At 38.1% G+C, this 25,862-nt stretch overlaps 11 protein-coding genes across 11 annotated transcripts; 9 read left to right on the top strand and 2 right to left on the bottom strand. All coding sequences in view use genetic code 12, as the record gives it.

Moving 5' to 3' along the window:
- Window positions 1-1,372: 1,372 nt before the first annotated feature.
- Window positions 1,373-3,214, top strand: HAP41 (Hap41p; the record flags this gene model as incomplete). The annotated part of the gene is made up of 1 exon (XM_049325044.1): window positions 1,373-3,214. The coding sequence occupies one exon, from the start codon at window positions 1,373-1,375 to the stop codon at window positions 3,212-3,214; it is 1,842 nt and encodes a 613-aa protein (XP_049179275.1).
- Window positions 3,215-3,865: 651 nt separating this feature from the next.
- Window positions 3,866-5,512, bottom strand: ALD6 (Ald6p; the record flags this gene model as incomplete). The annotated part of the gene is made up of 1 exon (XM_049325043.1): window positions 3,866-5,512. One exon carries the CDS (start codon window positions 5,510-5,512, stop codon window positions 3,866-3,868), a length of 1,647 nt encoding a protein of 548 aa, XP_049179274.1.
- Window positions 5,513-7,164: 1,652 nt separating this feature from the next.
- Window positions 7,165-8,580, top strand: KGF56_003683 (uncharacterized protein; the record flags this gene model as incomplete). The annotated part of the gene is made up of 1 exon (XM_049325040.1): window positions 7,165-8,580. The coding sequence occupies one exon, from the start codon at window positions 7,165-7,167 to the stop codon at window positions 8,578-8,580; it is 1,416 nt and encodes a 471-aa protein (XP_049179273.1).
- Window positions 8,581-8,969: 389 nt separating this feature from the next.
- On the bottom strand, window positions 8,970-9,554 carry KGF56_003682 (uncharacterized protein; the record flags this gene model as incomplete). Its single annotated transcript, XM_049325039.1, has 1 exon — window positions 8,970-9,554. One exon carries the CDS (start codon window positions 9,552-9,554, stop codon window positions 8,970-8,972), a length of 585 nt encoding a protein of 194 aa, XP_049179272.1.
- Window positions 9,555-10,369: 815 nt separating this feature from the next.
- Window positions 10,370-11,629, top strand: SAP10 (aspartyl protease SAP10; the record flags this gene model as incomplete). Its single annotated transcript, XM_049325038.1, has 1 exon — window positions 10,370-11,629. One exon carries the CDS (start codon window positions 10,370-10,372, stop codon window positions 11,627-11,629), a length of 1,260 nt encoding a protein of 419 aa, XP_049179271.1.
- A 1,903-nt stretch (window positions 11,630-13,532) lies between these two features.
- Window positions 13,533-14,256, top strand: KGF56_003680 (60S ribosomal protein eL22; the record flags this gene model as incomplete). The annotated part of the gene is made up of 2 exons (XM_049325037.1): window positions 13,533-13,544; window positions 13,912-14,256. The coding sequence occupies 2 exons, from the start codon at window positions 13,533-13,535 to the stop codon at window positions 14,254-14,256; spliced, it is 357 nt and encodes a 118-aa protein (XP_049179270.1).
- A 365-nt stretch (window positions 14,257-14,621) lies between these two features.
- On the top strand, window positions 14,622-15,014 carry KGF56_003679 (tubulin-binding prefolding complex subunit; the record flags this gene model as incomplete). Its single annotated transcript, XM_049325036.1, has 1 exon — window positions 14,622-15,014. The coding sequence occupies one exon, from the start codon at window positions 14,622-14,624 to the stop codon at window positions 15,012-15,014; it is 393 nt and encodes a 130-aa protein (XP_049179269.1).
- Window positions 15,015-15,954: 940 nt separating this feature from the next.
- CBR1 (Cbr1p) lies at window positions 15,955-16,827 on the top strand (the record flags this gene model as incomplete). The annotated part of the gene is made up of 1 exon (XM_049325035.1): window positions 15,955-16,827. The coding sequence occupies one exon, from the start codon at window positions 15,955-15,957 to the stop codon at window positions 16,825-16,827; it is 873 nt and encodes a 290-aa protein (XP_049179268.1).
- A 675-nt stretch (window positions 16,828-17,502) lies between these two features.
- KGF56_003677 (uncharacterized protein) lies at window positions 17,503-18,864 on the top strand (the record flags this gene model as incomplete). The annotated part of the gene is made up of 1 exon (XM_049325034.1): window positions 17,503-18,864. One exon carries the CDS (start codon window positions 17,503-17,505, stop codon window positions 18,862-18,864), a length of 1,362 nt encoding a protein of 453 aa, XP_049179267.1.
- A 1,686-nt stretch (window positions 18,865-20,550) lies between these two features.
- KGF56_003676 (uncharacterized protein) lies at window positions 20,551-20,778 on the top strand (the record flags this gene model as incomplete). The annotated part of the gene is made up of 1 exon (XM_049325033.1): window positions 20,551-20,778. One exon carries the CDS (start codon window positions 20,551-20,553, stop codon window positions 20,776-20,778), a length of 228 nt encoding a protein of 75 aa, XP_049179266.1.
- Window positions 20,779-22,346: 1,568 nt separating this feature from the next.
- AMS1 (alpha-mannosidase) lies at window positions 22,347-25,679 on the top strand (the record flags this gene model as incomplete). The annotated part of the gene is made up of 1 exon (XM_049325032.1): window positions 22,347-25,679. One exon carries the CDS (start codon window positions 22,347-22,349, stop codon window positions 25,677-25,679), a length of 3,333 nt encoding a protein of 1,110 aa, XP_049179265.1.
- Window positions 25,680-25,862: the final 183 nt, after the last annotated feature.

The raw sequence follows: 25,862 nt of genomic DNA, 5'->3' as shown, positions 1-25,862 counted from the left end.
GCTAGTTATTGGCTATGACCAGCAGACACCAATGCATTTCCCCATAATAATCTCCAAGATGTCATGACGCATACTAAAGCAAGCCAAGACGAGCTATATGCAACTACGTAAAAAACCGGAACAAAATATATGTGATTACGTAATCAAACCACATACACAGCTACTAAATATATAATAAGTTACATAACTAACCATAAACTTTTCAGACAGACATTATTTCTAGCCAAAGAAAGCTTCGGGAAAACAATACCACTGGCGAAAACTCACATACTTAAAAAAACGGTGTAACATACTTTAGTTGACAGTGACAGTTTTTAACTCTAACTCTAATTTCAGACACTCAGATACTGAAAAAAAAAAAAAATTTATTATTACTTATTTTTAGTGAGTAATTTGGTAGCAAGGTTTTCTTTTTTAGGGTAGCATTGGCATCATTGTCTCAGAAGCAAGAGTGCACTTGAGTAGCCGAGCGATATTGGCGCCGGTAGTGAGAATTATTTAGTTAGTTAGTGGTTCGCGCAGGTTTATGTTGATAATATATACCAAAGCACAAGTTCAAGAGCAATAAATTGATCAATAATTTTTTCATTTTTTCAATTTTTCAACTTTTTCAACTTTTTCCCATTTTTACCGTTATAATCTTTCTCTTAAAAGCCTTTATAACTTTCCTAATATCGCCATAACCAAAAGAGAGATACACTTGCAATTCACTCATTTATCCAATTCCTAAGCTTTTCTCTTAAATGATACAAGCCTGGAAACGAGCTATAAGTTATACTACCCCACAGCTATAGTATCTCATGTTACATTGGAATCCTGGTCATTTTTAAGCGAAAAGGCAATAAACAGAAATTTGAGGTACGTATTGAGAGCAACTTTAATGAACACAGTTCCATAAAAAAAAAGGGGGGAGTCGAGGGAATGGGAGAATGTGAAACAAAGAAAGAACTGACTTTTCAAGATTGTCTGTGTTTTTGGTTAAAACCTGCTTTGGAGGTCCTGCTCAATAGAAGAGCTTTCCTTCTGAAGCTTTACAAGTCCTTTTGCGATGAGCTTGGAAAAAAAAAATTAAACGCTGAAAATTGGCACATTGAAAATTGAAAAATCTAGTTTTGCAGAAACTGAGCAAATACTTGAGCAATTCTAGATTAAACTGGATCTGGCTAATTTTGAACCAGCAAAACTAGTTTGCAAGCTATTAATACCTGCTCGGATAACTCCCTCTCAAGCTCCTCCCCTGTTCACCTTTTATGCCTAAACTTTTTACATTTACTAACATTCTTTTTTTTTTTTCGCAGCTATCTTCTTTAATAAGGCATCACCAGAGTTTGATTCTATATACATATTCATATTGACATATTCATTACAAAAAATGACTGTTATCTCACAGGATCCAGTTTCGAGTATCCCCTCTTCAGTCGCAGGTACATCTGTTTTTAGGGAATCGCCAGCATATTTCAAAATACAACCGGCAACAACATCTTCTTCTACTATTTTACCAAGAGTCAAAACTTCAAAAGAATGGGTTTTACCACCAAGACCAAAACCAGGACGCAAATTGAAGGAACTGAATAACAATACGGGTAGCAGTAATTGCAGTGGTGCCGCCACCACCGCCACTACTGCCATTACGCGCCCAAAAAAGACAAAGGTCAAAAAGAAATGTTGTCAAAATGAACCATTGGACAATGCAAGCAATCTTCTGGATACAACTACTATCCCTCAATTGTTGAAAAATATCTCCATTATTGATAGTGAAAACAATTTGCTAAAATCCAATATGTTGTGTTTAATTCATGAGTACAAACATTTGAAGAAATGCGTATTAGACCATACTACTACTAGTAGTACTGCTAATAGTAATGTTACTAATGCCTCTAACACCACCACCACTCCCACAGCGGAGTTAAGCCCAACCGCAAACAATAGTATCTCCAGTAAAACTGAAACAAATGCAAATTTACTGGATACAAGCATTCCATATACTCAAGTTCACAAACGATCCTTTAATGAAATTCTCATGACATTGGAAGAAGAGGAAAAGAAGGAAAAGAATGAAATGAATAAAGAGAAGAAGAACTTGAATGAGGCAAGAGAGATTGTAGAATTTTCACCTTATATCTTTGGTCTGGACTCAATAAGTTCTATAAATTCTTCAGCTCTTAGCACAACTATGAGTTCGCCATTGATGCAGAATAATGAATTTGATGAGTTTATAAAGATTGACGAAATTGATGAAGATAAAGGAGAAAAAGATAATGAAAAAGAAGATGATGATGAAGAAGAAGAAGATGATGATGAAGAGGAAAACCCGGATCATGCAAGAGATTTAATGACTCTTAAAAAATGCAAAACAAACAATGAAGTGGAAAACCCAGGTGCATCTACTAAATTTTACACTAATAGTTTAGACTTTGAAGATTCAGATATGGAAATGGAAATTTTTGAAGATGGAAGTAACCATAGAGAAAGTGTTGATAGAAGTGAAGGGGATAATTTAAGTCCTACTTTGGAATTATCAAGAACTACAAGTCCATACATGTCTGATTACGATTGTAATCTGTTGATGAGCACATTGACCAGAAGTACAACAGTTAGTTCTGTTGGCACCGTTGTTGAAAAATTCGGTCATCATCATCATAACAACCATACCAATTTGCAACAGCAGCAGCAACAACAACAACAACACAACCATCATCTCACTACTGCTGCTGCTGCTTCTACTACTACTACTACTCCTCCTCCTCCTACTACTACTAACACTCTTGCTACAACCGGGGCTAATTTATGCGCGGGCGGATTTCCTATGCAAGCTACAATTTCTTCTACATCTTCATCAATACTGGCATCGCCAATGATTCACAAACACCCACCACCACTTCTGCTTAAAAAAATGGGAGCTTTTTTTGATCTTCCTAAATATAAGGAAGTGGATAAATCAATTGAATCTTCCCCTTACAAGTTCAAATTTGATGACTGTATGGAAGAGAAAGAGGATAAGAGGGATGAAATGAAGAGACATGACGATGAGTATAATATGGTTACTGATATTTTGGAGGAAAAGTTGTTGAATAATCATTTACATTACTATCTGGATAAAGAGGAGGAGGCACAAATGCCACTTTTACACCAACAACTGCCGCTGTTGCTGCAACAGCTGCAACAACAGGTGCAAGTGCCAGAGTATGGATGCACTGGTTCCTTCTTATTTTGAAAATCTAGAGAGAATCAGATGGAGGGAGAGAAGTGGGAGGGATTGATGATTGGTGATAGGTAAATGGGGTATGATGGGACAATGAGGGAGATAAGATAAAAAAAAAGGAAGAAAATTTTCGAAGTTCAATATACATATATATATATATATATTCAGATTGTTAATGAGGTGATGAGATTGACGAGATATGACGAGATATGATGAGATCAACGAGAGGATGATTTATAAAAAGAGGAAGAAAAGCTCAAGACTTGGTTCAAACTAGTTGGACTCGAGTATATTTTTTTTTTCAAAGTAAAATCCCCTGTTTAGGTGTTGTCCAATTGGAAAAGACCATGACGGTTTGATATGAAACTTATTTATTTATTCATTTTATTTAATTTTGATTTATACTGTAGATGTCTCTGAGTAACGTTGACGAAGACTAAACTTGAAACTTGTGGTACTAAAATTAGTTTGAAGGGGGAGGAAAGGGGAGGAAAGGGGAGGAAAGAGACGTGCTCTCGATAACGTTGATTATATCTATTCCAATATAGTCTTTTTAGTCCAAGTATCTCTCTATAAACATTTCTTTTTTTCACCAGTAATATAATTTATACAGTACACACACACACACACACAAATATGTTTTTTTTTTTTTTTTAATGTTTTTTACTGTTGCACAGGCATTGAAGTAGATGGTTTTAAAATCTCATCACCTGTAGTAATAGTATTAACTTTCCATGCACTTGTAATAGTCTTTGGTTTAGTCAAGAATGTGATACCGGATTTACCATAAAAGTTCAAATCACCCAAAAAGGAACCTCTTGATCCGGTAAATGAGAACATAGGTAATGGAACAGGAATAGGCACATTAATACCAACTTGACCAACATCGATTCTCTTTGTGAAATATTGAGCAAAACCACCCAGTGAAGTGAAAAGTGAAACTCCGTTACCATAACGATTAGCATTAATCAACTCAATAGCTTCATCAATTGTGTCAACATTCACTACTGATAACACAGGAGCAAAAATTTCCTCGTCATAACAACGCATACCGGGTTCAACTCCACTAATTATTGTTGGTGCAAGGAAATTTCCCTTGGAGAATTTGGAATCATCGGGTCTATAGCCACGACCATCTAGTTCCAATGTTGCTCCTTGCTTAACCGAGTCTTCAATAATTTGTTCTGCTTTTGCAAGTGATTCTGGATTAATCAAAGGACCCAAATCCGATGACTTATCAAAACCTGAACCCGTTTTCAATTGTTTTGCATCCTTAATTATATCCTTGATCCATTCTTTGGTTTTACCAACTGTAACCAATACACTTATAGCCATACATCTTTGACCAGCAGCTCCAAATGCAGCACCATTCAACGCATTAATGAACTGTTGCTTTGGTGCATCTGGAAGAACAACTAAATGGTTCTTGGCTCCCAAATTAGCTTGAACTCTTTTACCCAATGCAGTACCTTTTTCGTAAATATATTTACCTGCTTTATCACCACCTACAAATGTCACGGCTTGGATTCTAGGATCTTCAATCAATTTGTTAACAGTAGCATGTTTACCATGTACAATGTTAATCACACCGGGTGGCACACCTGCTTTTGCTGCCAATTCACAAATAATCATTGCTGCACCAGGAACTCTTTCTGAAGGCTTAACAACGGCAGTATTACCGGTGACCAAAATTAGAGGCAACGACCATAATGGAACCATTGCTGGAAAGTTAAATGGACAAATGGAAGCAACTACCCCTAAAGGTTCTCTAATCATCTTTGTTTCCATATCGGTACTAACTTCTAAAGTCTCACCCTTGAGGTCATTTGTTATATTACAAGCAGCCTCGGCAACTTGTAAACCTCTAGTAACGTCTCCTTGAGCATCGACAAAAGTCTTTCCCTGCTCCAAAACAATCACACTAGCAATTCTATCTCTATTCTCCTTTAATAAGGAAGCAAAATTGAATGCAATTCCTTGACGTTTAATGACAGAAGTATCTCTCCAACTTGGGAATGCGGCATGGGCACTAGCGATAGCATCATCCAATTCCGATTCTGTGGATTGTGGGACTTTAGAAACGACATTATTAGTAGCAGGATCGTGGATATCAAACCATTCTTTAGTTTCTGATTTGATGAATTGGTTGTTGATAAAGCTTGGAGTTAGATATGGTTCATCGTTGGGGTTTGTATGGCCGGTTGGGAAACTTGTAGTGGTTGAAGATAGCTTGATGATTGTTGAGTTGAACCTCATAACTTGTCTAGCAGATGACTTTATACTGGTTGCTTTCAATACTCTCGACAACATGACTCAGTGACAGGGAAAAAAAAAAGGATAAATTAGAGAGAGAAAGAAAGAAAGAGAGAGTGGAGGTACTTCAAAGTGACTATGTTGTAGATCAGAGAATTAGCAAGGTCTTTTATACTCACCACTGCAGCTTCGTAACTCTTGTTTAAATGTGGTTGTAAAAAAGTGGTTGTAAAAATTTGGTTGTAAAAATTTGGTTGTAAAATTCGAAAAAGGGTGTGTGGAGTAAAAAGATTAGGTACTATCGGGAACCCAGATCCGTAAAGGGAAAAAAAGTATCCTATTGGTGGGTCCCGTATAAAGCCGATTATTAATCTTGAAAAAGGTGAATCTTTTTTCCCCGCATAAAGCTATTCGGAACTCGGTTCACGAGACTAGAGACTGGACGAGTGAAACGAGTCTGGTCTATAGAGAGAAGAGAGAGAGACTGGACGAGTAAAACGAGTCTGGTCTATAAAGAAAAGAGAGAGAAGAGAAAGTAGTTAATAGACTGTAGAGAAAGTGGTCAATAGACTGTAGAGAGAAGAGAGAGTAGAGAGAACAGTTGTAGAGAAAAAAGAGAGTAGAGAGAATAGTTAATAGACTAAAGAGAGAAGAGAGAATAGAGAGAGTAGTCAATAGACTAAAGAGAGTAGAGAGAGTAGATAATAGACTAAAGAGAGTGGAGAAAGCAGTCACTAGACTATAGAGAGTAGAGAGTAGTCAATAGTCTATAGAGATTAGAGAGAGTAGTTGATAGACTATAGAGATTAGAGAGAGTAGTCACTAGACTAAAGAGAGTAGAGAGTAGTTAATAGTCTATAGAGAATAGAGAGAGTAGATAATAGACTAAAGAGAGTGGAGAGAGCAGTCACTAGACTATAGAGAGTAGAGAGTAGTTAATAGTCTATAGAGAATAGAGAGAGTAGTTGATAGACTATCTCGCTCTGCTCGATAGTCTACAGATTTTTGGAAACTATTATTCAATATTTCTCTTTTACATTTCTGACTTCTATTGTTTCAATGTGGCTCACCCAAGGTGCTGTAATATTGATTGACGCGCTACCAATACAGGGACTTAAGGGGCTACCAGTATAAGGACTTAAGGGGTTTTATGGGGCTGCATATACCGAAACTTAAGGGGCTTTAAAGGGCTACAACTATATGGCTTTAAGGGGTTAATTGGATATTTGGATGCAAGGGGAAGACCAGTTTAAACGAAATGTATGTTAGTCGATATAAGAGACTAGAATAATGCAAATGGCTTGCAATTTTTCTCAATATGCCTTCTCAATGGGCTTATTGCATATTTTGACTAATCTCTCAATTTCGAGTGACTTACTTCAACTAAATACAATTTCTACACAGTGATCAAATTTTACTGCATTCAGCACCCCATCCCCCGTGCCTCCTTCTCCCCCCACCCGAAATTGGAGCTACAACATTTCCATAAAACTTGCATACCTAAAAAAGCACTACAATAATTGTTTTTTTTTTTTTTTTTTTTAAACTGCAATAGAAAAGCGTTGCAATATTTTTCCCTCTTCTTTCTTTTAAACTTTTTTCGCAACAATTCAAATTATACAAATCATAGACAGAAAGGTATTGAGCCTCTAACCCTTGCCTATAAACCGCCTTAGCGCCCCACACAGCCGCCACCGCCTGTGCTAGCAATGACTATAACTGATATCAATATAAAGCAACACCACAGAAAAAATAGAGACAAGTATCATCACCACATTTCGGGACCTCCTCTCAACTCAGCCAAGAGCCAGTCATTAAAGAGTTTATTTGAAGTATCTTCAGCTTCGTCGCTGGCCAACTCTCATAATTCTTTGTCGTCACCTCAACTACAGTTTAATCGCAGTAATACCAGCTCAATATCTACTTACGATAATAAGCATAACATTATAAATAAGAGCGAGAAGAGCAAAGGTGCCCGAGATTTGAGAGAAACACACGAGGAGGAGGAAGAAGAAGAAGAAGAAGAAGAAGAAGAAGAAGAAGATGATGATGATGATGATGAAAGTATAGCTGAGATTAAGCGAAAAGGCGTTTTCCCAGGGCTTCGTAAGCCGGTTGTTCTTGAAGTTTATCAAAAAAAGCACTCACCAATATTATCACCACAAGTTTCGGTAATGAGTAAACTTGACTTTGATTTTGATTTTGATAATTGGAGCTTAGATCCTATAGATCATAGTGAAAGTGCGAGACTACAGGAACAAGCAAATGGTTTAAAAGAGGATAGAAGAAGATTACATGCAGACAAAAGAGAAGATGAATATTATGAGAATGAAAACGAGGAAGGAGGAGGAGGAGGAGAAGAAGAAGAAGAAGAAGAGGCACTTGGTGATGGTGCTGACGATGGTAATTACTATGCAGAAGTTGAATCAATGATTGAAAGTTTAAAAGAGTTGAGTCTTTTGGATAGGTTCAAAGGGTTGATTAAAAAGAATTCAAATAGCATGTTACGGAAGCTAAATGGTGGGTCCAGTTTTGATTTATCAATGTTTCGTTCCACTGACGAAGTTTTCCATGTGAATGATAGCGCCACTTTAACTCCCCAAGAATGTAAGATTAAATTCTGTGAGGATAATGATGGTTCCAAATCGGGCGAGTCAAAGGAAATTGAACAGGAAACGTATCCTTTACTAGAACCAAAACGTAAAAAATCGTTTCTCAGTTTTAATAAGTTGGGGTTTGAAGGATTGGATTTTTCATCTTTGATTAATTCTTCTCCTTCTTCACCGAATAAGCATAACTATGATCATCACCAGTATCACCAACCCCTTCAGCATAATAAAAACAATAATAACAACCATAATCATCATCATTATATGCATAATCGCGGCCCACTACATCATCAACCTAGATCACATAATCAACAAGTCAAGCTGATTTTAAAGTGTAAACAGAACAAAAACTTTAATCAAGAATTGGAAGAGTCTGTCAAGCAGGACCTTGTTCAGTTTGATGAGTTTTGGCATAAATTTGAAATGATTGAGCAGGCAAAGAACAATTTGGGGAATGAAGAAATGTTGAACCTAATTCGTTTGGAACAGGTGAGGAATTATTACAAAGAGATGTGACTGGCAAAGAGGAAGAAAAGTTATAATGTTGGGTAAAGTGGTGAAGTAAATGGAGTTGGTTTTGTTTTTTTGAATTTTTTTTTTCTTGATAGAAGGAGCATTTGGTGGTTGAGAAAGGAATACAAACAGGTAACGTGTCTTTGCATTTGCAAAGCAGGTTTAACTGTTTTTTTGGTGGTTTTGGACAATGAAAAAAGTAAAAAAAAAAAAAAAAAAAAGTTTGATTTTGAATAAAGTTTACAGAGCAGGTAATACACGGAGAACTGGGTCATTTGAAAAAAGTTTAACAAGTGGCTAGTGTAGAAGTGATGTTTTCTCTAGTTTCAGTGGCAGATAATCGACGAGCGCACAACTATATCCTATTCTATAGACTGTGAATTTTCCCTTCACTATTGATTTATTTGAATGTAGGGATAGTCAGGCACAGACCCCGAAGCATCGAATTTCCCAATAGTTCGCAATTCCACTTCTTGATCCCAGTAACAACAGTATTTTCTATTATCTTTAATACTTCCATGATAAACAAAGCTGCTATTTTCCCCTTCATCAAAACAAATCAGCCATTGATTTGAACCATGGTAGTAAAGTGAATCGTGTACAACTTTAAAGTCCTTTGACGATTCGCCATTAGGACAGAGTTTCAACCGATGTGTTTTTGAATCAACTCTTAAGAAATGAAGATTTTCAGATGGTGCAATGTTATCAATTTTCAAGCTTGTGTTTTTGAGAATGGTGCCTTCCAAATAGGTATTGCTACTGGTGGTGTTTTCGGGATTACTTATATAAACTTTTGTACCATTGTGGTGCAATTTCTGTATTGCTGCATTCATCAACTGATCAGAGTCAGACGAGTCATAGCAAGAGTCGTAAACTGCCAATACAAACGGTTCGGATGCTTGTTTATAAAGCACTTGTGCTTTTATAAAGTGGGAAAAGAACAAAATTGAGTTGATAATGATGTATAAATTTCTCATTCTTCTTAAATGGTTCTAGCTTCAGCTTGAAAATTTTTCACAACAGTCTGGAGTCAAAGGGGGACTCTTTATCTTCTTATAAACACCATTTTTGATCAGTTGCATACCAAAAAAGGGGGAAAAAAAAAGAGAAGCCGTTTTGTTGAGCCGTTTTGTTGCAGATAATATATTGTCCTTGTCTTGGTAACAATAGAGAGTACTTTTTTTTTCCCTGGCCAAATTTTTTTGCAGCCATTTATTCGGTAGCGCACTTTTACGACATTGGAAAATGTTTTTTCAGTCAATGAAATGGCACGTGCTACCGGTGTTTAACTTCCAGGGTTCCTGGATAAAGACAGGAATGTATTAAGCTCTCCCTCTCTCTCCCTCTCCCTCTCTCTCCCTCTCCCTCTCTCTCCCTCTCCCTCTCTCTCAACTTCAATTCCCACTTATTGGGAAATATTGGTCAATTTCAAAATCAGTGGGCAAGGGTGCTATCTCACTGACCCCGTTTTTAAAGGGTCAGAAACTCTCTTTGCGAATAATAAAGTAAAGTAAGTACATACATAAGGCTTTTGGCGGAATTGGAAATAAAGTCTTTATGCAGTATACATTGCTAAAATAAAAAAAGACTAACCATTAACTTACTTAGTCAATTTATGTAAAAGTCTAAAGAGATACAAGAGTAAGAAGATCTGGCAGTTGGCAACCCAATTGGACTATCCTACTAATGTGTCAGTAATCCTCCTTCTGTTTCTATCTCTTTGTTTTGTTAGGTTCCCCCCCTCCCCATTTCCTTTCTTTTTTCTTTTTCTTTTTCTTTTTTTGGGCTTGGAATGACCAGCTTTGCTATATCATTAGCGCTATTTGCTTGCACAGTTATTGCGTTTCAACTTGACTTCAAAGTTCAAAAACAAGAGTTTCAACCACATGCACCAACAATACTTGACCAACGAGATTTCCATCTCCTCTTTCGTGTTCTACAAAATGTCTACATTACAGAGTTGGAAATAGGTTCAAACAATGATAAAGTATCTGTTTCAATAGACACGGGATCACTGAGCTTATGGGTGATGTCAAGTTCAGTGGAATGTTTGAATGTGTCTCAATTCCACACAGAAAATGCCCCTACAATTCCCAAGGTACTTGATGATCTTTATCCAAACTACACATGTACGGCAAATGGGACTTACAATCCTAATGAATCAGAGACGTTTGTTGAAACAAATCAAGTTTTCAATATAGGGTATGCCGATGGTACCGGATCATCTGGATATTGGGGGCTTGATGATTTGCATATTGGGAATGCAACAGTCCATAACTTCAAGTTTGGCATTGCCAATATCACAAGTGTTGATGTTGGTATAATGGGAATTGGTTGGCAAGAGTCAGATGATGACAATTTTCCAAAAATGCTTGAAAAGCAAGGAATAACTAATAGTTCAATTTACTCGATATACATGACCAATGAAACGGGAGTGGTTCTTTTTGGAGATGTGGATAATTCGAAATATACAGGTGAAATGGCTACTACTAATATGACCAAGGCTGGTACTCTAGAAATCGAAAGTCTAATGCTTGATGATGAGAAGATACTGGTGGTGGGAACGGAGAAAGTTCTTTTTGATACAGGAGCCACATTTTCCGCATTTCCTCGAGAATGGATTGAGGCGATTGCCGAGGCAATAGGTGGTAGATATAATACAAATGCACTGGTATATGATATCGGTTGTGATGAGGAGTATGATCAGATGTTGAAGTTCACGATAAATGGCACTGAATTGTCATTTCCGTTGACGGCTCTAGTTTCACATGTTAGCAGTACATCAGAGGAAACATGCGTGTTAGCGATATTGGATCAGCTGATAATAGGTGGTGTTTTATTTGGTTCTGATATCTTGCAAAATTTCTACACTGTTTATGATTTTGAAAACGATAGGCTTTCCATTGCTCAATTAGGTGAAGATGTGAATGCAGACCAGCAGAGTTCAAGTATTTCGAACGAAGGGGCAAGTAAGACTAATGAAGCACACTCTGTTTTACCATGGTCATATTTAGAAATATTTTTGGTATCGGTCTTTCTTTTTGTTCTTTAAGGTTCATGACGATAAGAGATAAAGTTTATTATTAATTAGGAAAAACAAATTAGCGCTAGTAAGAGGAAGAGGCGAATCTTTGCAGATAAAGGTAAAGAGGTAAAGAGGGGCTTATAGGGTCAGGAGATGGCTAGAATATTATTATTTAAGGTTCCCAAAGTAGTATACAAATAAGAATAAAATTTTATTTTTTTGAAAGCCCCAGCTTTTCTCTAGCTTTTGAAGGGGGAGCACAAGAAGAGTAATAGCCCCCCCCCATCACAAGGTGGAGTACGAGCCGAGGCAAAGTTGCATGACATCAACAAGAAAAAGTACTCAAAAAAGGGCTGATTCAAAGATGAAGCTTTGGTATTATGGCCCTGTAATTTTCAAGTCATATTCTGTTTCAAATTGTAATTTTTACTTTATCCTCTCTCTCTAACCTGAAACTGCGGTTTACAAAACCAGATAAGTGTATATGTGTGGAGCTAAATTGTATTTACCCCCAAAACAAGGAATATGAAGTTATATGTATATTGCCACAACTTTAAGATTGCAACTCTTATTATACGTAACCGCTGTTCTTACTTAAAAAATATAAATCCTTTTTTTTTTTTGCCTGTATAAAATTAATATTAGAAACTTGTATCGAGTTCTTTCTACTCGGCGTTTATGAAAACACACACACACACACACACAAGAGTTCAATCTGGATACCTCTGCATGATATGAGAAAAGAGCGTTAAATAAGAATAGGAAAGTGAGCTATATCTTCTTCCTCTTATTTTTAAACGTCTTTTTGCCTGGCCTCGATTAAAAGCGTTGAGGATATTAAAGTAGGTGTTATCGTCATAATATACACATAACACCATACACACAAATATACACACAAAAATACAGATCCCACCCACTATTTCTTCTTGCCACCGCAACAACAATAGAAAAGAATAGAAGGATGGTTAGCGAAGAGTATACGGGTTTGCTCATATTCTTTTTGTTATGTTGTCTATTTCTACTAATCTGCGCCTTTTATTTCGAAGAAGGACAATGGGTTATGACGATTGAAGAAATGAGAGAGGAAGAACATAAAAGAGATTTGGAAGGACAGAGAAGTCTACCTAGTAGATAGCGAAGAGTACGGCGAGCTATCAATCAATGAAGTGGCGATAGAAAGATAAAAAGAGTACTTTAATTTTTAGGGGAGAGCAGAACACGTTAGAACTGCTCTCAATGTTTGGTCCCAGGTATTCAATTCATTTGTTTTTTTTCATGTTGAGGTTTTTATTAGGTGTGAGTACAGTGTATTCATCTTCTTTGTACATTTAGGTTGGAAGATTGTAATAGAATTTAACTATTTAGATAATAATTGAAGATCATTCTCTGTTACTGGTTTTGACCTTTTAAAAGTGGAGGGAAAGAGTTAGTAATGAGAGAAAGTAAGTAGTAGTAGTAGTAGTAGTAGTAGTAGTAATAGAAAAAGAAGTATATGTGCATCCTACCACAAGGGTCATAGAAGTACATAACATGTTCTGGTTTCAGCTACAATTCTCTCTCTTTCTCATATGGTTCACTCCACTCGCCTGCATCTCGTTTAGTATTTTCTAATTTTTGCAGCCTTTTTATGATGCATTGCATGATCTACTGCAAGGCGCTCTTAACCAAGGCGCAAATAAGTCTAAACCCTGAGTAAAACTATACACACGTGACATATACCAATTTTCGTTTTGCGGGCTGCATGGTAGCACTATTTCAAACAGATGGTAGCCCCACTATCCATCGATATCAAAGATACAGAGAGAGAGAGAGAGAGAGAGAGAGAGAGAGAGAGAAGAAAAGAAAAGAGAAGAGAAGTTTTCCAAATTTTTCACTTTCCTCTCCACCTGTAACCTTTTCAACTACACAGATCAGACAAACCCTAACCACAATGGCTCCAATTGTATGTATGACTATATCACTAATCTAGTAAATATCAGATTCATGCCGTGCACCATCGCCAGGAAACACAAATAAGTTGATTTAAAGTGGTAAGGTTCAATATCCTTTCCATTTTAACTCACTTTTTTTTTTTTTTTTTTTGCTTTTCAAAAGGGAATATTGAATAGAATATTCAAACTTGAGTGGCTTCAAACCCTCTTCACCAACCTTCCCCCCTTCCCTCCCCCATATATTTTTCCTTTCCTTCTTTTGGAAATAAAAGGCTTTGCTGTCAGAAAGAGTGTGTTCTGTATAATATTTACTAGAAAAACATTCTTTTCGCAAAAGTGCGGTAGGCTAACAACTTCCCCGGTGTGTAGACTTCAAAGAAATCCAAACAAGTTAAGAAATTCACTGTTGATACTTCAGCACCAGTTGAAAATGGTGTTTTTGACCAAGAAGGATACGTCAAATATTTGATTGAACACATCAAAGTCGACAACATTGTTGGTAATTTAGGTGATGACATTTCAGTTACTGCTGAAAGTGGTAACAAAGTTGTCATTCTTTCAAACGCTAAATTCAGTGGTAAATACTTGAAATACTTGACAAAGAGATACTTGAAAAAGAACCAGATTAGAGATTGGATTAGATTTGTTGCTGTTAAACAGAATCAGTACAGGTTACAATTCTACTCTGTTGCTGAAGACGAAGATGAAGAGGATGAGGAATAGATTTTGGGTATATAAAAGTTTGAGAACAATTGGTCTAAAGCCATTAGATTGATGTGATTTTCTTTATTTTTTTTTAATACCTAAATGACATTTGCTCAAAGGGTTGGGGTTGTTTTTTTTCTTCTTTAGTTTTCTTGAGGCATATCCCTTCTACTCAGGGGTTGTCTCTTTTTCTACTTTTTGTTCTTTTAGGGGAGGTTACTTAGGTTTGTATAAATGTTAATATTCGCTTTTGAACATTAGATGACTCTATTTGATGGTCGCAACCGCTACCACGTACATACTTTGTATGGAAGCTCTTCTTTTTTATTTTTTCATTTTTATTCTTGAAACAAAGAACGTTAAGATCTCTACTGTCAATTACAATGGAATTACTTCCTGAGGGACAAAGAAACACTGCGGTTGAAGTGGAATGGGAAGATCAACAGAGAATCAATAAGTTCTCGACATTGATAAATAAAAAGGATAGCAAGCAATTACAATTGGATAAATTAAAAGTTGAAAAAGAGTACCTTGATGACTTGACCATGGAATTGGAACTATTTGATGAGGATGAGAAGATTCAGTACAAGGTGGGCGATGCATTTATGTTTATTAAGGTGAAAAAAGCATTGGGTAAGATTGAGAATGACGACGAGGCGATACTGAAGAAAATTGATGATATAGTTGAACTCATTTCTGAATACGATGAGGAATTGGGTAAGTTGAAGAAGGCATTGTATGCCAAGTTTGGTAATAACATTAATCTAGAACGGTGAGGGGGGCAACACTATCGAGCAACACTATCGAGCAACACCATCGAGCAGCACCATCGAGCGAAGCGAGGTAGTGTTGTAACAAGCTACTGAGTGGTGCTCCACTATCGAGCGACACCATCGAGTAGAGCGAGATAGTGTTGTAACAAGCTACTGGGTGTTGTTCCACTATCGAGCGACACTATTGAGTAGAGCGACACTATAGAGAAGAGCGAGATAGTGTTGTTCCAAGCTACCGAGTGTTGTAACAAGCTACCGAGTGTTGTTCCACTATCGAGCGACACTTTCGAGTAGAGCGACACTATAGAGAAGAGCGACATTATAGAGAAGAGCGAGATAGTGTTGTAACAAGCTACTGAGTGTTGTTCCACTATCTCGCTTTGCTCGATAGTGGAGCTCGATAGTGGAGCTCGATAGTGGAGCTCGATAGTGGTGCTCGATAGTGGTGCTCGATAGTGGTGCTCGATAGTGGTGCTCGATAGTGGAGCTCGTGTCGTATGTGAATACCCAAAAGAGTAAAAAAATCCATTAATTACATATTTTCTCTCTCGTATATGAAGAGTGCCGGAAACTGATGCCAAAGTAATATTAAGATCCGACTAGAGGTCTAATGAGAAACAGTGTGAGTATGTGTGTGTGTGTCCATTATGAAACTCCTCTACCCTTTTGTTTCTATCTGTAGTCTACCCTGCCCCATTCCTTAAACCCTCATCTATTCTAATATTCTTTTCATCATATGATATCTTGAAAAAAAAAAAATCCCCTTAGTAAATTAGTCGACCGATTTCAATTAGCATGGTGAAAAAAAAAAAAAATATATAAGAACCCCAAACTTTTTCCTTTAGAATTTCAAAGCCAGTCTTTACTTTCTTAACTCTTTTTTGTAGTACAAGGCTATAGAGCAGACACAGAGAGAGAGAGAGAGTGTGTGTGTGTGTATACAATGGCAGAGTTATCTACATCTACTTCATCCGAGCCAAATCCATTGGTTGTGTTTACAACCGTAGCCTCTATAATCTTATCCTTTATTGCATATTATTTTTTTCAACAATCAAAAAAGGGTAAACCTGCATTGATCCCAGATCAGTTTCAGAAATTCCCATTGATCAAGAAGATTAAAGTGTCTCATAATTCGGCTATTTATAGGTTTGGATTGCCCCGTCCCTCAGATACTTTGAACTTGCCCATTGGTCAGCATATCAGTATTGGTGCGATTGTAGATGGTAAAGAGATTGTACGTTCCTATACCCCCATTTCCACTAGTGACCAAAAGGGCCATTTTGATTTGTTAATCAAGACTTATGAAAACGGTAATATTTCAAAACACGTTGCGGAAAAGGAGGTTGGCCATTTTGTGGAAATCAGAGGCCCTAAGGGATTTTTCACATATGCGCCCAATATGAAGAAAAGCTTGGGAATGATTGCTGGTGGAACTGGTATTGCGCCAATGTACCAGATCATAACAGCCATTATGAAAAATCCCGATGACAAGACCAAAGTGCACTTGTTATATGCTAATGTCACTGATTCTGATATTTTGTTAAAAGACGAATTGGAAACATATGCCAAGGAGCATCCCGATAGATTTAAGGTTCATTATGTGTTGAATGAAGCTCCTGAAAATTGGCAATATTCGGTTGGCTTTGTGACTCCCGAATTGATTGATGAGCATTTACCTAAACCTTCTCCTGATACAAATTTACTATTATGTGGTCCTCCACCAATGATCAGTGCTATGAAGAAAGCCGCCACTTCCTTAGGCTATGAAAAGGCCAAACCTGTTTCAAAATTGGGTGATCAAGTATTTGTCTTTTAAAAATGAAAAAAAAAAGAGATAAAGAAAGAGAATGGAGGAGGAGGAGAAGAAGAAGAAGAAGAACAGGCAGTTTTAGAGCCAAAAACAAAGAACAAAAAACTTATAACGGTATAGATACATAGATACACTATCTAGTTGAGTTAAAAAGAAAAAAGAAACGTTTAAAACAACTTTACGTTACTGACCCACCAGCTTCTGCTTCTTCTTCTTCTTCTTCTTCTTCTTCTTCTTCTTCTTCTTCTTCTTCTTCTTCTTTCCATCTAGAGTCATCTCTCTCTCCCCCTCTCTTGTCTCAGATTGGTAGTGTACCTGATGATAATTTTCTGCATATCAATTTTTGTTTATCAAAGAGGGAGATATCAATCAGCCGAAATCGCTCTATATAGTAATCCCCTTTTTTTGGCCTTTGTAGAGGATACCCCGGGATTTCAAGAATAGCAGAGAACAGAGATAGCTGAAGATAGCTGAATAGAATAGAATATATAGATAACAGAGGACAGAAAAGCTGAAGATAGCAGAAAAGAGAATAGCTGAAGATAACAAGAGAAGAGAAGAACTAAAGATAACCGAGAAGAGAATAGCCGAGGCGATACTTTTTTCCAATAATCGCTCCTTCCTTTGTATTTAACAAAGTGACACGCTTACACACACATACACCATTAAAAGAGGCTAGATATGGGGAAGATGTTGTGTTCTTCTATAGCGATTGGGCTAGCCTTGTTGACAGGACCTGGTTTGACGGTTTTTGTTGAAGATCTTCAAGCACAAGATTACTTTGACGTACAAGATGCCAACAACTACATCTTGAACGCAATACAAGATGATTACAAAGAAGTCAAGATTTCAAACATTTTGAAAGATCCATTAAAGTATAAAGATTTCCCGCCAATAGTGAGTTTGCCCAAGCAGGAGCAGCGAACTTTGGAACCAGGCGAAATCCCTCAATATGTGCTAGATTATGCGCCTTTGGTTTACCTATATAGCGAAGAAAGATATTTGCCTTATGATATTAGCGAGTTTGTTTCAAACTTCCATGTGAGGTACGAGAACGGCACAGTGTGTCCGGGGACAGACGAAGGCGTCTTAACATTACAAAAATTGGCCAAGCTTAAAGATTCCGATAATTTGTATTTGACTTCAAATTCAGATTTTGACACTGATCCCGAATGGATTACTGGTATTAAGAATAAACCTAATTTGATAAATGGAGAGATTAAGAATGCACCTGCTACTTTGATTGTAGTGGACAAGGGCAACGGATGGGTCGATTCATACTGGTTTTATTTTTACTCGTTTAATTTAGGACCATTTGTCATGGGCCAAGGTCCCTATGGGAACCATGTTGGAGACTGGGAACACTCATTGGTGAGATTTTATAAAGGAGAACCAATTATAGTATGGATGTCGGCACATGGTGGTGGCGGTGCATTCTATTATGAGAATTTAGAGAAGTACACTTTAGATGAACGGCATCCAATTATTTTCAGCGCCAGAGGTACTCATGCAAATTATCCTAGTGTGGGACAACATCCTCACGACCTACCATACGATATACTTTCAGATTTCACTGATCGCGGTCCTTTATGGAACCCAGAAAAGAATTATTTAGGATATACTTATGATGGAAAACACATTTTTCCTGCATTGAACAACTCAAATCCACATTTTGTTGGACGTGAATGGAGCTATGGCAATTGGTTAGCATTCAAAGGCCATTGGGGAGATCAACAGTTACCATCTAACGATCCTAGACAAAAGCATTCGATAATTGGCGGATACAAATATATCAATGGACCAACTGGTCCTCTTATGAAGAATGTGTTGCGAATCGTTCCTTGTGAACGTAGTAAATGGTGGAATTTCTGGAGTGGGTGTAATGTAAGACAAAATATCAAGTGGGGTGTTGGAGTTGAAAGCGAAGGTTATAATTGTGGCAACTTGTTTGTGAAAATGAAGCCAAAATGGTTAAAGCTGGTATTTCAGAAAGTTACTTGGGGCGGGGGATTTTGTTTTATTATTGATTTATTATACGGATGAATACTATCGACACTATCGACACTATCGACACTATCGACACTATCGAGCGAAGTGAGATAGTGGAGCAGCGCTGACTGCCACCGACACTATCGACACTATCGACACTATCGAGCGAAGCGAGATAGTGGAGCAGCACTGACTGCCACCGACACTATTGGGTGAGCAGAAAAAGGGAGGGTAGAGAAAGGGAGGGTCGACACTATCGAGCGAAGCGAGATAGTGGAGCAGCACTGACTGCCACCGACACTATTGGGTGAGCAGAAAAAGGGAGGGTAGAGAAAGGGAGGGTCGACACTATCGAGCGAAGCGAGATAGTGGAGCAGCACTGACTGCCACCGACACTATTGGGTGAGCAGAAAAAGGGAGGGTAGAGAAAGGGAGGGTCGACACTATCGAGCGAAGCGAGATAGTGGAGCAGCACTGACTGCCACCGACACTATTGGGTGAGCAGAAAAAGGGAGGGTAGAGAAAGGGAGGGTCGACACTATCGAGCGAAGCGAGATAGTGGAGCAGCACTGACTGCCACCGACACTATTGGGTGAGCAGAAAAAGGGAGGGTAGAGAAAGGGAGGGTCGACACTATCGAGCGAAGCGAGATAGTGGAGCAGCACTGACTGCCACCGACACTATCGGGAGAGCAGAAAAAGGAAGGGTAGAGAAAGGGAGGTTAGAGTTGATTTTGGGATTGGGATGGGATATTATTGTTTGATTTTTTTTTCTTCTTTTTATGATTCATTTCTGTAACGTTTTAGACCTTTTTAATATAAAGATAATACAATAGTGTCAGGAGTCAGTGCTGCTCCACTTAGTAGCTTAGCAGCTTGTTACAACACTATCGAGCAGAGCGAGATAGTGTCGATTTGAGATGTGTTGGTCTTATAGTAATGAATTTTGCTAAGATGGTGGCTGCTAGTGTGCTCTACTATCGAGCAGAGGGGGATAGTGTCGGTGGCAGCTAGTGTCAATAGTGTCGGTGGCAGCTAGTGTGCTCCACTATCTCGCTTCGTTCGATGGTGTCGCTCGGTTTCAAGGTCTCACTATTACTTCTTCTTTGATAACGAATTCTGTTACTTTAGGATCATTATTCTTTTTCTTCCTTCTAGAGTCAGCTTGGGATTTCAGTGATGATGATGATGGTGGTGGTGGTGGCAAGCTGGGTAGGTTTGATATTTCGTAAAACATATATATTAAAGAGAAACAAACGAGTCCCGTATAAATCCAAAATCCCCTTCTTCTGAATTTATTAATGAACCTATCTAATGGAGTATAGTACTTTTGATATATTGCTATCATTGGTGAATTTACTAAGCAAAACAAAAAATAGAAAGCTGCAGTTATCAATGGTTAACCTTTGCCAGTATAAAATATTCAACTATCAAAACAAGCACCCTCACAAGCTAACAAAAAGCGTTTTTACCTGTTTAATCGACAAACGGCGTTTGACCAAAAGTAAACGATACTATCGAGCAAAGCGAGATGGTGGGAGCACGATGACAATGACTGGCTTATCACAACTGGTAGCACGCGCTATTGTAAATGCCTGAGGGTATATCAATAGCAATGATAAAAATAACAAGTACAAAAAAAGCATATACGTTTTCTTTTATTATTGATAGCTTTGTGAGGTTTAGTTTGATTTGCTTGAATATACTGCTATTGACAAGACAATTACAGAAGATACGAAAAATGTCAGACGTTAAGGGGTACATTGTTACATTAAAAGAAGATTGTCCAGATAAGACGGCAGAATCGATAAAGAACCAGATTAAGGAATCTGGTGGCAAAATTACCAATGAGTTTAGCTTGATTAAAGGGTTTGCTGTTGAATTACCATCTGTTCATGCTGATGCATTGGGAAAGAAACATCCCGAAATTGCAAATGTTGAAGAGGATAAGGAAGTTCATATCCAATAAGAGACTATGTGACACTATCGAGCGAAGCGAGATAGTGGAGCAATACTAGGTGCCGCCGCCACTAGATGCCACTGACACTATCGGGGAATAAAAGAGATTGTTTTAGTCGGTAGAGTATTAATGTATAGCCAGAATAGATGAAACTCAAGTAATCAATCGAGCGACACTATCGGCACTATCGAGCGGCACTATCGAGCGAAGCGAGATAGTGGTGCACACTAGCAGCCACCGACACTATCGAGCGACACTATCGAGCGACACTATCGAGCGGCACTATCGAGCAGAGCGAGATAGTGGTGCACACTAGCTGCTACTGACACTATCGAGCGACACTATCGAGCGAAGCGAGATAGTGGTGCACACTAGCTGCTACTGACACTATCGAGCGACACTATCGAGCGACACTATCGAGCAGAGCGAGATAGTGGAGCACACTAGCTGCTATTGACACTATCGAGCGACACTATCGAGCGAAGCGAGATAGTGGTGCACACTAGCAGCCACCGACACTATCGGCACTATCAAGTAGAGTGAGATAGTGGAACAACACTCAGTAGCTTGTTACAACACTATCTCGCTTCGTTTGATAATGTCGCTCGATAGTGGAACAATATTGATTAGCTTGTTACGACACTATCGAGCTAAGCGAGCTAGTGGAGCAATACTAATTAGCTTGTTACAACACTATCGAGCTAAGCGAGCTAATGGAGCAATACTGATTAGCTTGTTACAACACTATCTCACTATGCTCGATAGTGCCGCTCGATAGTGGGACATCACTCAGTAGCTTGTTACAAAACTCAGTAGCTTGGAACAACACTATCTCGCCCTTCTCTATAGTGTCGCTCTGCTCAATAGTGTCGCTTGATTGTGGAGCAATACTGATTAGCTTGTTACAACACTATCTCGCTCTGGTCGATAGTGCCGCTCGATAGTAGAGCAACATTCAGTAGCTTGTCACAATACTATCGAGCAGAGCGAAATAGTGCCACTCGATAGTAGAGCAACACTCAGTAGCTTGTTACAAAACTCAGTATCTTGGAACAACACTATCTCGCTCTTCTCTATAGTGTCGCTCTGCTCGAAAGTGTCGCTCGATAGTAGAACAACACTCAGTAGCTTGTTACAACACTATCGAGTAGAGTGACATAGTGTCATTAGTCAGTGCTGCTCCACTATTTAGGTCTTCTCGGTAGTGTCATTAGTCAGTGCTGCTCCACTATCTCGCTTTGCTCGATAGTTTCGCTCAGTAGCTTGTTATGCCACTACATAACTCAACACTTTCAACTCACTCACTCACAAACAGAGCACTCCAAAGGACCAACCTCCTGAGTCTCGTAACAAGCTACTATTAATCGCTACCAAGCGTTATCTTATTTGTTATTTATTTTTTTATCTCCGAACTTTCCCAAAAGTCCGGCCCGGTCAATTGCGCCCCCGCACTTTTTTTCTTTTTGAAAAGAACAAGACCACTTTACATTCTTGAGTATTAACTCCTTGGTGAAGCTTTTCATTGGATTAGTAAGGGATTAAGGAGGTTAGGAGATAAGGAGATAAGGAATATAGGTATGGGATACGACGATTTTAACAGGTACCCCAATTTCAAGCCGGTTGATCATTTATACGAGTCGAGGTTACGGCAATTTACCAATACTGGAGGCCAGTATGCTCATTTGAATTTACCCCGGTTTTACGATATTCATCGTAAAGAAATTGGCAATTTGAAATCATGGAGAGTTCCTGATAAAAATAACAAGACCCAAAGACCTTTGTTTAGGGATATTGACTTTGGAAACGTGAAATGGGAAAATATCGGGCTAGGTTACAGTTTTGGTCCTAGTTGGAAGACTTTTTGGGTTAAATTTGAGTTGGATATACCGGAAAACTGGCTCAAATACGAAACGTTGGAGATCGATTGGGACTCCAGCTCAGAAGCTTTGATTTATGATGCTAAGGGCTTGCCATTGCAGGCTTTCACCGGTGGCGGACAACGGAATTTATTTGAAATTCCCAAGCAATTTAAAAAAACTGGGAAACAGTTGTTTTATATTGAAGTCGCGTGCAACGGGATGTTTGGCAATGGAGCAGAGGGTGAACCTGATCCAAATAGATATTTCAGATTAAACAGGGCCCATTTGGTGGTGCCCAATATGGAGGCAAGGAGATTATTCTGGGACTTTTGGATCATAAGTGATGCTGCAAGAGAGTTCCCTGGCGGCTACTGGCAAAAGCATCAAGCCGCTGATGTGGCTACCAAGATAATGAACAGCTTTGACCCACAAGATGTCAACTCTATTACCAAATGTCGTGAACTAGCGACAAAAATTTTGGGAAAACAAATCAATTCAGAAGATGTGTTTGATACTTTTACAAATGAGGAAAAAAGAGTTGACGTGTTTGGTGTGGGCAACTGCCATATCGACACTGCTTGGGAGTGGCCATTTGCAGAAACAAAACGGAAAATTGTACGTTCCTGGACAACTCAATTGAAGATTGCTGAAAAATATCCTGAATATGTCTTTGTTGCTTCTCAAATGCAACAATTTAAATGGTTGAAAGAATCGCATCCAAAAATTTTAAAAAAAATTCATGCAAAATTCACAACTAATCAATTTATTCCATTGGGTGGATCATGGGTTGAAAATGATACAAACTTGCCAAATGGAGAGAGTTTGATTAGACAATTTGTCCTTGGACAGAGATTTCTTCTTGATGAATTTGGTTTCCAGTCGAATATATATTGGTTGCCTGATACTTTTGGTTATAGTTCACAAATTCCTCAAATTTGTCAATTAGCTGGTATCGATCGATTCTTGACCCAGAAGTTATCATGGAATAATATAAACACGTTTCCATTGTCTACATTCAACTGGAAGGGAATCAATGGGTCGCAAGTATTGGTGCACATGCCTCCGGCAAACACTTATACAGCAGAGGCCCATTTCGGTGATGTTATGAGGTCGCAACGTCAACATAAGAACTTGAGGGATGTACCTACTGGATTGTTATTGTACGGACATGGTGATGGAGGTGGTGGACCAACTGAAGAAATGATTGAAAAGTTGAGAAGATGTAGAGGTTTAAGTAATGAATGTGGTGGGCTACTTCCTTCGGTTGCATTGGGCGTTTCAATTGATGAGTTTTACGATCATATTTTGGCAAAGTCAAATAACGGTGCTACATTACCAACCTGGACAGGTGAAATTTATTTGGAATTCCATCGTGGTACATATACTGTGCAAGCACAAATTAAGAAATTTATGAGACTAGGTGAAATAAAATTGCACGATTTGGAATTAATTGCTGGAATAACGAGCTTGGTCATTGATGACTATAAATATCCTGGTAAAGAGATTCAAGAGTTATGGGAGGATTTATGTTTGTGTCAGTTTCATGATGTCTTGCCCGGTAGTTGTATTGGTATGGTTTATTATGAAGAGGTTTTCCCCATGTTGGGTAAGTTATTGGAAAGGGCAAACAAGTTGATTCGTAGTGCCCTTGATGTATCGAGAAACAAAAAGGGGGCCAATGAAAAGGAGTTGGTAAATACCTTGAGCCACAATAGAAGAAATGAAATTGTTGAAATTGACAAAAGCGAGTATCCCGATTTGTTTGAGAGTCTAGTCAGTAAAGGTCATTCTACTGTTGGTACAAACGACGACAAGAAGAAGAAGATCAAAATCAACGTCGACAGTATTGATGGCAAGACCACGATTCATAAGAAGGTAAGGTTCCCTTCGAGCGTCAAGGTTACCGATGATGGCGGTTATACATTATCCAATGGGCTATTAGTTGCACAAATTTCGTCAACTGGTATTATTACTTCGCTTTATGATACAGTTGCAGAAAGGGAGATTATAGATTCTTCGGCTACATCTCAAACAAAACAAGAGAATAAGTATGTTGGAGGCAATCAGTTCATTTTATTTGATGACGAGCCTTTGAATTTCCCTGCTTGGGATACCGAATTGTATTCATTGGAGAAGTTCACTTTGCTCGATGCTTCTAAAACAAGGATTATCGTAGATAATCCATTAGAATCCTCCATTTTAGTGACACATGAGATTTCCCCCAACTCTTTTATGGAAACGGTGATTTCTTTGGCAGGTGTCAACGATGTCAATACAGCCAACAACTTCATCAAGTTTTCGTCAAAAGTGCAATGGCATGAAACTTACAAGTTCCTCAAGGTTCAATTTCCTACTACTATCAATTCGGCTCTTGAAGCTAATTACGAGACTCAGTTTGGTATTACCAAGAGACCAACTCACTATAATACTTCATGGGATGTAGCAAAATTTGAAGTTTGTCATCATAAATTTATGGATTTGAGTGAACACAACTATGGTGTTTCCATTTTGAACAATGGGAAATACGGTGGCTCTATACATGGCAACTTGATGAGATTGAGTCTATTAAGAAGTGCCAAGGCCCCAGATAATCGCGCAGATATGGGTGTTCAAATGTTTGAATATGCAATTTATCCACATAGAGGTAGTTTAGGGATTGATACTGTTCATGCTGGGTATAATTTCAACTACAAGTTGATTCCTAGTAATGCAGATACGAATATCTTCAATGCAATAAGGTTAGAGCAACAGGAAGGTGGGTCATTAGTGTTGAGTCATATCAAACGTGGTGAAAATGATATCGATGTGAGTCAATATGCTTCATTAACTAAAGAGGAAAAATCCATAGTTGTCAGAGTTTACGAATCTCTTGGTGGTGAAAGTAAAGGGAAGTTGATTATTGATGAGAAATTGTTTCATGTTGATAAAATTGAAAAGACAAATGCTTTAGAAAATGAAGTTATTGAAAAGGTAAAGATTGAGAAGGGGAATGTTGTTCCAATTACACTAAAGGGATTCGAAATCAGTACTTATAAAATTTTGTTAAAGTAGAAGTAGAAGAAGTATAAAAAGAAGAAACTGCTTGATTTTTTTGTTTGAATTTTTTTGAAAACGTAGTATAAGTATTGGCATTGCTAGTAGTAGTAGTAGTAGTAGTAGTAAGACCAGTACTGGGCTTCTGGAGGTGGTATTATACAAAGGGTATTTTATTTTTATTTTTTTTTTTCATCACTA

Source organism: Candida oxycetoniae (assembly GCF_023343755.2).
Source record: "Candida oxycetoniae strain CBS 10844 chromosome Unknown scaffold32, whole genome shotgun sequence".
Lineage (NCBI taxonomy): Eukaryota > Fungi > Ascomycota > Pichiomycetes > Serinales > Debaryomycetaceae > Lodderomyces > Lodderomyces oxycetoniae.
This window is presented reverse-complemented; position numbering and strand designations above follow the sequence as displayed.